The sequence below is a fragment of the Zingiber officinale genome, chromosome 7A (assembly GCF_018446385.1).
Source record: "Zingiber officinale cultivar Zhangliang chromosome 7A, Zo_v1.1, whole genome shotgun sequence".
Taxonomy (NCBI): Eukaryota; Viridiplantae; Streptophyta; class Magnoliopsida; order Zingiberales; family Zingiberaceae; genus Zingiber; species Zingiber officinale.
The window spans coordinates 140,562,146-140,573,899 of NC_055998.1; the positions used below are offsets into that span (position 1 = coordinate 140,562,146).

An 11,754-nucleotide genomic window follows, 5' to 3' on the forward strand; every position below is an offset into this window, starting at 1 on the left:
GCGAGCTCTACCGAAGGAATCGAACGCCTACAACTAAATACGATGTCAACGGTCGGATCCCGATCGATTGGATTGCTCTCAATCGATCGGGGAGGCTTTGGATCGATCAACCGATCGTTCCAGAGTACCTCTGTGCTCTCAGGAATTGCTTGGATCGATCGCCTGATCGATCCAAGGCTTATCGTGCGAAGATCGCACTTCCCAATCGATCCATTGATCGATTGGGGACTCTGGATCGATCGTCTGATCGATCCAACGCTGTTCTGTGCGATCGCGCACTCGTCCCAATCGATCCACTGATCGATTGGAAAGAGGCTTGTCGCGAAGACTCGCCCAATCGATTGGGCATGAGCCAATCGATCGGCTGATCGATCCAGCTCATGATTTTCTCCCAAAATCAAGTCTAAAGCCTCCTAAACCAACATCTGGTCAACTATGACTTGTTGGTTCATCGTGCCTAGCATCCGGTCACCCTTGACCTGCTAGGAGTCCCTCACCAAGTGTCCGGTCAATCCCTCTGACCCACTTGGACTTTTTTCGCTGTGCCAAGTATTCAGTTAATCCCTTTGACCTACTTGGACTTTCACCAGATGTCTGGTCAACCTTAACCCATCTGGATTTTCTTGTGCCTAGCTTCACTCACCAGGACTTCCCTTCTGCCTAGCTTCACTCACTAGGACTTCTCATCTGTCTGGCTTCACTCACCAGGACTTTCCTTCTGCCTGGCTTCACTCACCAGGACTTCCCTTCTGCCTAGCTTCACTCACTAGGACTTCTCATCTGCTTGGCTTCACTCACCAGGACTTTCCTCTGCCTAAATTCCTAGTTAGGACTTTCCATTTGTCTGGCTTCACTCACTAGGACTTTCACCTAGCTACATTCACTAGGATTTCTAGTGAAGTATCCAGTCAACCTTGACCTACTTGACTCTCCTTCACAATCTCCCCACATGAACAATTGCACCTGCAATCTTCATGTATTGTCTACATGTGTTGTCAAACATTGAAACTCAAACATCATGACTCGAGCTTGACTCAATTCAAGCTCAGTCAACCCGGTCAACCTTGACCTAGGGAATATTGCACCAACAAGCATGATACACAATATAATTTTCCTTAATCCTATCATGCTCCATATTTTCATGATAAATAGTATTAAAATGATAGAAATTATTTCTAACATGTTTTTTTATTATGACTTAAAGGAATTACATCAATAAATGATATATTGGGGTTGCTCTTAAGAACTCCCCCTTGATTTGTGCTTCCTTCTTGGTTCTTGGCCAAAATCTTTCTTCTTGGGCATTGATTCTAGTAGTGCCCCTTTTTATTACATAGGAAACAATAATATGCTCCTTGCCTTTGCATACCAAGGTTCCGGCTTCTTTTGATTTTTCTTTTGTCTTGGAAGCCGCTTGGACCTTCTTCTTAACCAAATTAGGATACTTGCTCTTGTAGTGCATTTTTTCCTATACTCAAAGTATATAATGTGATTTTTATTATTACAACTTAAAATTTTTATACCTTCACATGTAGGGGTAGCACTTGATTCTCCATTTGATCCTTCTTGACTTGTGGAGATGGCACCATCTTCTTTCTCATTGACTCAGGATGATGAAACTTCTTCTTGTTTCGGTATCAATGAATTGCCCTCCCCCTCAATCTTCGAGGTGGATGTCTCTTCAATTTCCTCCTCGGACGTTGAGCATCTCTCAACCTCTGAATCCTTATGTACATGAAACAAAGAGTTTTCCTCTTTGCTTTCGTTGTTGCATTCCGTTGATGATGGATCTTCATGGAGTTTTACCAATTTACTCCATAGCTCTTTGACATCTTCACAATCTCCAATTTGATTCAAATATTACTTGGCAATAAATTGACCGATAATTTGGTTACCTTTTCATTTGCCTCACATCTTTGGATTTGTTCCTTGCTCCATTTCTTCTCTTGATGAGTTTGTCGTTGTTAGCACTTAGAGTTTGAAAGCCTTTTATTAGAGCAAACCATTGCTCTATCTCCATCATTAAGATATTTTTTATCCTTAATTTCCAAAGATCGAAGCTTGCCAATATGAATGGTGGAGGTGCTCGAGTGTCAAATTCGAGTCAATCTCAGAAATCCATTTTGAAGTTGAGCTCTCTAGATAAATTTTTCACTTGCTGACTTTAGGACGTCAACTTCTTTTTCTTCCTCTAGCTCGTTCCCTTTACTGGTGATGAGCCCGGTGAAGAGCAACCTCGCTCTGATACTACTTGTTAGGACTAAGGGGAACTAGAGGGGGTGAATAGCTCCTCTTGCTTCAACGAAGATGATTTACAGCGGAATACTTGAATTGAAGAACTCTCCAATGATAATAACTTAAGGATTTACTTGATATTCACCCTCTCAAGGTGACTAATCCAAGGATCTATATAATGTACACATGAACACTATGAAAACACTCATTCTTGGAAACAATCCAGAGGTGGAGAAGACTCATACAAACTCACAACATGAAATACACCAAGAAGAGTAAGAACAAATACAATGAATTTTTACACGAGATTACAACAATGAAATCTTATCTTACTCTCTCTTCTTGTTGCTTGAATCTGCCTCTTAGTAGAAGGAAATATAACAACACTAAGATCCAAGAACTCCTAAGAATTTTCGTTGAGTGTTGTATAGAGAACGGTCACGAAAAATCCTTTTCTAGGGTTACCTTTGGTGCCTTAAACGATTAAGAATCCTCTTAATCAATTACCACGTCAACAATATACTATGAACCTGTAGAACGACTCATTTTTTGAACCCTAATCGATTGATAAGTTATCCCAATCAATTCAGAGAACCTTAATCGATTACTTAATCGATTCCGCAACTCACTGTTTACTTGAGAAAATGCCTTAATTGATTAATTCAATCGATTAAGAAGATTAAGCCTTCTTAATCGATTGTCTCAATCAATTCCCTCTCCTCACGACAAAACACTACCTAATCAATTGACTCAATCAATTAGCAATGGCTGAATCGATTGGGCATCGATTTAGCCTTGCTTTTCATGAATTCCTCTTAGCGAATCTACTGACCCAAATTGATTGGTCCAATTGATTAGGCTTAGCCCAATCGATTGATCAATCGATTCGGACCCTTTCTGTGTTCTCACAAGAACCTTCTAATTGATTACCTAATTGATTAGCTTAAGGCCAATAATTACTCTAATCGATTGTTCAACCCTAATTTGCTTAATCCAAGTTTAGGGGTTCCCTTGCCTAATCTCCGATCAATGTGACCTGCTGGGACTTCTCCACCAAGTGTCCGATCAATCCTTTGGCCCACTTAGACTTTTCTCCTCATGCCAAGTGTCTGGACGATTATTACTCACTTGGACTTCCAAACATCCTTGACCCACCTAGATTTTCTGCTTGTGCCAAGTGTCTAGTCCTCCATGACCCACTTGGACTTCTAAACACTAGATGCCCGATCAACTTTTGACCCACCTGGATTTTCTCCTTATGTCAAGTATTTGATCCTCCATAACCCACCTGGACTTTCCAATTGTCTAGCTTCACTCTCCAGGGCATTCTATCTGTCTGACTTCACTTACTAAGGACTTTCCAATTGCCTGGCTTCACTTACCAATGCTTCCCGTATGTCTGGATTCACTTATCAGGACTTTCTCACTACTTGATTTCACTCGCCAGGACTTCCCACACCAAGTGTTCGATCAACATTGACCCTCTTAGTTTTGTTTGTCCCTTGCGGCCGACAAGAGGGGGGGGGTGAATTGCCCTGCAAAAAAATAAACAACAATATCTTTCTCAACTCGATCGGGCTTTATCAATTACACACTTAAATAAAATATAAAGCAATAAAATAAGTACGAGACAAACGAATTTTTTACTTGGTTGGCAATCAACAGATTACTACTTTAAGGAATGTAAGCTCACAATCGAGATCTCTTTCTCGAACAGAACATCAGAGGCAAAGAAGCCTCATACACGAAAATAATGCTGAGAAATGAAAAATCGAAAGAGAATTGAAGTACAAAGTGTGTTGTTCTGAAAAGAGAAGACCAAGGCTTTATTTATAGTTCACTGGTCGAGACTGACTATTGCCGATGTGGCACGATCCCGGCGCCTGGGTGTGGATAAAAGTTTATCCGCGTCACAACGACTACGTAATGGGCAAAAGATAATATTTTATGTGGTCTGGGTGCCTAGAACAGCTCCGGGTGCCCGGACTGCCTTCGCACAGGGGCATCTCACTAAGGTGCCCCCTGTTGGTCCAAACTGGTCCGGGCGCTCAAAGTAGCTCTAGGCGCCTGGACCACAGTCAACTTTAGGTTGACTTTCCATCTGAGTCTTCTGCTCCAGCTCTACTTACTTGGGTGAATTCAGTTATCTGGAATAGGGCTCACCCGAACTCATTTTCCGGTCTTCTCAAGCAACCCTCCGCTTAGGCTTCTCATCCCTCGGAAATGCCAAGAGCTTCCTTCTCGTCCGCCAGCATACTCTTCAGCAGCGCCTCACCCCTCGGACGTACCAAGCTGGTTGACTCTTTCCTGTGCCATCCTTTTTGCTAGCTGTGTGTTTCGCTCGACTTCTTGTGTTTCTAAGTTTTTGCACGCTTAGACACAAGGATCAAACCACAACAGGACCTAACTTGACTTAGTTGATCACATCAAAATCACCATGAGGTACTTATAATATTTTCCTTTTTGATATGAACAAACCAAATTAAGTTAACGTAAAATAAAAACAAATAACAGTAAAAATAGCAAGTACATAATTTTCAAAAAATATATATATATACCTCTCCTTATCTCTAATTCTCTCGCTTTGATCACATTAAAAATAGGAAAAATCGTAAAATGACTTGGAAATAAATCTAAAAGAGTCTCTAAGGGAAAATTGAATAGCTAAGGAAAAATTTACTAACATTCAAAAAAAAAAATTATGAACTTAAAATGTTAAAAATTGGAACTTTTGTAATTAATAATGTATTTTTGGAGAAATAATTATTAAAATTATTTTTAATTAAAAATTTTTGAAAATTTTATAACAGTTAAACAGACATATCTAAAGTAGTAATAATTTTTTTTTAAAAAAAACTGAAAATAATTTGAGCAGTAATAAATTATTTTATACAAAAAGATGTATTTTCATAAAAAATTCTTAAAAATAGTTTTTAAACTTGAAAAATCTTAAAATTTTTTTTGAGATGTATTATAGCAATTAGCTTTGTATAAAAAATAAATTTTAAAAAAATCACTTTTCAAGACTTTTTAATATTAAAAGGTAGTATTTGGATAAATAATTTATATAAAATTCAATAATTGTACAAATATTTTGAAAATATTTTCTTGAATAGAGAACCTAATCAATTTCATAAAAAAAATAAAGTTTACAAAAATTACTTTACAAATTATTTTTAAATTAAAAGAATAATTTTTGTTAAAAAATCATAAAAAATAATTTAACAGTTAGAAAAATTTAAACTTTTCCCTACAGATAAGTGATGATGATATCTTCTTTCTCATAAAATTAAAAAAAAATAATTTGTAACATAAATTATATGAAACAATTTGTTTAGATATTTATAAGCAAATAAAAAATTAAATCAATATAAAAGTATGATATGTATAAAAATTTAATTTAAACATGATTTTGAAATCCAAAATAAGTTTCTTCCAATCAGATTAATCAAAAACTTTCTAGGGATATATTTTGATGATAATTTTCTAATTTGACCCTTATGATATCTAAAATATCAATTAAGTACTAAATGATTTCTAATTTGTTGAACATGTGCGCATGTATAATTCTTCAAATTTTCTATTTCTACTTTCAATTTTTCATCTTCAATTTTTATCTTATCGAAATCTTCTAATCAACAAGATGTTGCTGAGGTTAGTTTTAATTCCTCATTTTCCTTTTTAATTTTTCCATTTTCAATTTATAGTTTACAATAATTTTTTGACAATATTTATATAAACTTAAATAACTTATCAGGAGGTAAAGATCGTACCTGACTTATCTTGTCAATCTCATTATCTGATGCTCTCCCTGTAGAGCTGCTTTTTCTTCATCGATGCTCTTGATGCTTATCTCCGATGAACTTGCTTCGTCGTCTTCTTGGTGGCTTGCCATCAATGCAAGTCTAGCATATGCTACGACGTTCGAATCTGATGATGATGTTTTGTCTCATGTCGCCTTTAGATTCTTGTACTTCTCCTAAGTCACTCTTTTGTCCTTTTCCTTATCCTTGTCCTTGTTCTTTAGTTTTGGACAGTTGTCTTTGAATTACCCTTCTTCATTGTAATGATAGCACCTTACTTTCCTTTTTCTTCTTTTGGCCTATACTTGATTAAACTTATTATTTAAAAAAAAACTTTTGAACTTCCTTACCATGAATGTCATTTCATCATCATCGAGAGGAGTTTTAGATTCGGGTGCATCCATTTTTGCCTTTAAGATAATGTTGTGCTTTAACTCCTTTAGATTTGTATATCTTAGACTTATGAATTTCAAAAGTAGAGAACAATTCTTCTAAATTGCTTACTCTAAGTCTCTAGAGATGAAAGATGCATCTACTAGGGGTTGCTCATTCAGGAGTCATAGGAAAAGCGTTAAGCGTGTACCTTACCAAATCATGGTTGGTTACCTTTTCTCCGAGATTTGTGAGTCCGGTGATGAGTTCTTCGATTCTCGAGTGGAGGTGTGTGACGATTTCGCCTTCTTCTAACCAGAGATTGCTAATATAGTTCTAGAGCAGGTCTCGTCTCACAAATTTTGTCTCTGAGGTCCATTCGTGTGGTTCTAGGAATTTATCCCAGAGCTCTTTGGCTAACTCGTAGGTTTTGATCCGGTTGACTTCTTGTAGCGGTAAAATACTCAGCAGATGGAATTCTGCCTTGCCATTTGCCATGAAGTCGGCTTGCTCCTTTTTCATCCACTGATGTTATTCTTTGTCTTTCCCTTGCTGATCTTTTGGTGTTACAAAACTATACTTCATTATTATTAATAATTCAAAGTCAGTTTTAAAGAAATACCTCCATCTTCTTTTTCTAAATTGCGAACTCTCCCTCGAACTTAGGCGCTTGGATGCTTGGTCCAACCATTATCTTCTGTACTTTGTTTGACGATTAGTCCTTCTAAAGCAGTTGGACTCTGATATCACTTATTTGTCCCTTGCTGATGGTAAGAGGGAGCTGGATTGCCTTGTAAAAAATAAACAACAATACCTTTCTCAACTCGATCAGGCTTTATCAATTACACACTTAAATAAAATATAAAGCAATAAAATAAGTATGAGACAAATGAATTTTTTTACTTGGTTGGCAATCAGCGGATTGCTACTTCAAGGAATGTAAGCTCACTATCAAGATCTCCTTCTCGAATAGAACGTCGGAGGTGGAGAAGCCTCGTACACAAAAATAATGCTGAAAAATGAAAAACTGAAAGAGAATTGAAGTACAGAGTGTGTTGTTCTAAAAGGAGAAGAACAGAGCTCTATTTATAGTCCACTAGCCGAAACTGGCCGTTACTGACATGGCATGGTCTGGGCGCCTGGAAGGGCTCCAGGCGACTTGGTGTGGAAAAAAGTTTATTCATGTCGCAACGGCTATGCAATGGGCAAAAGATAATATTTTATATGGTCTGGGTGCCTAAAACAGCTCCGGGCGCTCGGAGCGCCTTCGCACAGGGACACCTTGCAAAGGCACCCTGGCTAGACCAAACTGGTCTAGGCACCCGGAGTAGCTCCGGGCGCTTGAACCACAATCAATTTCAGGTTGACTTCCATCCGGGTCTTCCGTTTCGGCTCCGCTTGCTTGGGTGAATTCGGCCATCCGGAATAGGGCTCACCCGAACGATTTTCCGGCCTTCTCAAGTAACCTTCCGCTCCGGCTTCTCATCCCTCGAAAATGTCCCATGCTTCCTTCTCATCCGTCAGCGTACTCTTCCGCAGCGCCTCATCCCTCAGACGCATCGAGGCCATCGACTCTCTCCCGTGCCATCCTTCTCGCTAGATGCGTGTTTCGCTCGACTTCGTGTGCTCCTAAGTTCCTGCACACTTAGACACAAGGATCAAACCATAACAAGAACTAACTTGATTTGGTTGATCACATCAAAACAACCACAGGGTACTTACAAGTTTTTCTTCTTCTTTCAACCATCCCATTGATCGTGCCCTTGTCTAACCTTCAGTAAAAAATTTCCCAGTAAAGTATCTAGTCAACCTTGACCTTCTTGATTACACTCTTATATCAAACTGGTTAACCTTTGACCACCAAAAATCTCCCAAAAGGACAATTGCACCTACAATCTACATATATTAGGCCAACTTAGACCCAGGGACAATTGCACCAATTGTTAGGACTAAAAGAATTAAGATATCTTTACAATGGTATGATATTTTTCACTTTGGGCCAAAGTTCTTATGATTTTATTTTTGGGCTCTACCTAAAAGACCTCATACTAATGGAGATATTTTTTTTCTTATAAACACATGATCTTTCCCATATGTTTTTAAAATGAGACTATGTTTGCAACCTTGCAATTCCAAAATCCCTTTCTCAAACGAAGAACCACAGGGTCCCCCCTCAAGCGGAAAGCCTATCCGGAAAGCCTATCCATTTGACTTCCTATTCTTGACCCACCAGTTCGTCTTACCCCTCGATCCAACCGACCTATTAAGATTTCTTTGCCTAGTCACAACTAGAACTTTCTACCTCTCGATCTAACTTACCTATATGACCTCATTGTCTAGCCGCAACTAGGACTTTCCGCCCTTCAGTCCAACTGACCTACTAGGATTTCTTACCTGGTGTCTGGTTCTCTTGATCCAGACATGGGAGTCTCCACTTCCTTTGTTTAAGGTTAATATTTTACTCACATGGCTCGATTAGACGATAACTCTTGTGCACAGTCGGTGGTTAGACCTTCTGACATTCTGAGCTTTGATACCAATTGTTATGATAAAAAAATTAAGATATCTTCATAATGGTATGATATTATTTATTTTGAGACTAAATTCTCATGGTTTTATTTTTGAGTTTACCCAAAATGCCTTATATCAATAGAGATATCTTTCTCTTATAAATGTATGATCTTTTTTTATATATTTTTAATATAGAATTATATTTGTAACTTTACCACACAACCCTTACAATATTCCGTTAATCAAGAAAAGAATTGTTAGGACCAAAAGAATTAAGATATCTCCACACTAATATGATATTGTTCACTTTGAGATTAAATCTTCATGGTTTTATTTTTGGGCTCTATTCAAAAGATCCCATACCAATAGAAATATCTTTCTCCTATAAATTTATAATTTTTTTCATATATTTTTACTATAAAATTATATTTGTAACTTTACAACTCAACCCTCGCAACGTTCCGATAATCAAGAAAAAGAAACTTTCAAAATAGTAAGATCATATCATTATTCATGTGTTCTGAGGACATGAAACTGCACATGGCTACATGAACAAATCACCACCAAAATACACTACTGAATCAGCACCTCTAGCAAATTCCGCCATCTGATTCGAAGGATTCGATGTCGAAAATGCCTCTAGGTCAGAGTTGGTCGGTCTCAAAGCTTGCTATAGTTGCCTGAAAAAAATCCTCATCTTCAACCGAAAGTGAGAAAGAAGCATTATAGTATCTTGTCTTCAATGATTGGTACTGCTTCAGTGCACTCCTTTCCACTCCCATGTTCACTTTGGCTATGCTGTAAGTTCGTATCATTGGATATGAATTTACATGAGTAGAACTCGTCAACTCCTTCTGTGATCATTAATGCTGAACTGATAACAAAATCGGCTCCATTGTTATATACACATGGTCCCAATAGGATTGAGTAATTCGAGATCTTCCATTGATGAGGAGAGTACGATATTATCGCACTAACATCCGATCCACCTACTGTTCTTCTTCCCAGGTTCACTGGATTTCGTACGTGGAGGACGGTCGTTTCAGTTTTAATTTTGCTATGCTATAATTTTAATTTCGATGATACTGCTTCCTATATATATTTTCTTTTTGAGTAGATAAAGTTGCTAGAATTTCGATTTAGAATTCATGATCATGCTTGAGGATACGAGATTGCACATGGCTACATGAACAAATCACCACCAAAAGTCACCGGAGAATCAGCACCTCCCCAAATTCCGGCATCTTGTTCGAAGAATTCCAATTCAAAAACATCTCTCTGCGGCCAGAGTTCGTCGGCATCAAAGCTCGCTAGTTTCTCTAAAACATCGTGATGTTCCAACGAATGTGTGAAAGAAGCATCTAGTGTCTTGTCTTCATTTATCAGGACTTCTTTTGCGCAGTGCTCCCTTCCACCGCCATGCTCACTTAAAGGAGTCGACTCACTTTTGCAAGTTGAGCTCTGGCACTCGGTCGTGCTCGTGCCCGACTTGACTTTGAGCTTCTTCTTCATCACGGTGTTCCAAAAATTTTTAATTACATTATCTGTTCGACCGGGCAATCGCCTAGCTATCAAAGACCACCTGCAAATTTTAACGTTGTTCAACTTAAATGATTAAGAATATTCATATTAATTATTCTATTCAAAGATTTTATCTTAAATTTTAGATAGGATAGTTAAATTTTTTTTATCCATTTCCTAAATTTAGATGTAATGAATAGAGATTCTCTAAATTTAGGAAATGAAACCTCTACCATAAAAATAAAATAATATTTCTTTTTAATCTTTTTTTCTATTCATTCTTTTCAATCTCTCTCTCATTCATTATATAAATATAATAATAAAAAAATAAAAGAAAGAGAAGAAATAATAAAAAATTAAGGATGATGGAAATTTTAAGATAATTAATATAGTGTATAATGAAAAATGATTATCTAAATTTAATAAAATAAATTATTTATCTTAAATTTTAGATATAACGAGCATTTAAACGTGCATTGTGTTTCGAATTTATCCGATGGATGAATCAAGAGGGAAAATTGGCCGTCTATTTTCAGGATTAGTCGGACAAAATTTGAACACTTGAATTATTGAAAAATTATATATAAACACACATGACCACCTGTTTCCCAAGAGTTTATGGAGCCTGACGATGAGGTCCTCTTCCTCTTCCGATATGCTCCCCCTCTTGATGTCCGGCCGGAGGTAGTTCAGCCATCGATGCCGGCAGCTTCTCGAGCACCGATTCAGGCCTAAAGCAAAGCAAACCGCCAAAACCAATCAAATTAATACACAGATGATCAATTGCCTCGATCGTTATATAAATGAAGAGCGACCTGAAGTTTTGGAGGCCTTCCCCCACTTGCCTACGCCGTGAGCTGTCACATAGTCCAGCAGGATCTTGTCTTCGGCAGCAGTCCAGGTTCCTCTGTTAAACCCTAGTTTACTAGGAGGTGCGGTCTTCTTGTTGTCCATGTTTAGTTGACAGGAGAGGAGAGGAGAGGAGAGAGAGGTCTGCATGGCGATGCTCTGGCGATCGATGACGGATCCATATCAAGCAGCTTCTTTATATAGAGCAGCAGCTAGCGAGGGAGATGGGCAGTGAGAGGATCGGAGAGAGGCCTGCGCTACTGGCTGAATTGGCGTGGGGCCGCACGGCGTTGTCGTCGGAGAACAGCGCCGTAGAAAAGTCGTCTCTCCGTCGACGTTGAGGGGCTCTGTCACGTGGGTTTGCATGTTCCAACAACATCTCGATTGAATCAGAATAATTAAAAATTTATAAATTCTTAATTAACTTTAAATTACCAAACAATAAAAGCCAAATTTAAATAGT

At 38.0% G+C, this 11,754-nt stretch overlaps 1 protein-coding gene across 1 annotated transcript; it reads right to left on the bottom strand.

Moving 5' to 3' along the window:
- Window positions 1–10,034: 10,034 nt before the first annotated feature.
- LOC122000575 (transcription factor MYB23-like) lies at window positions 10,035–11,456 on the bottom strand. Its single transcript, XM_042554945.1, has 3 exons — window positions 11,258–11,456; window positions 11,044–11,173; window positions 10,035–10,503 (listed from the first exon to the last, which is right to left on the bottom strand). Exons 1-3 carry the CDS (start codon window positions 11,439–11,441, stop codon window positions 10,104–10,106), a joined length of 714 nt encoding a protein of 237 aa, XP_042410879.1. The 5' UTR covers window positions 11,442–11,456; the 3' UTR covers window positions 10,035–10,103.
- Window positions 11,457–11,754: the final 298 nt, after the last annotated feature.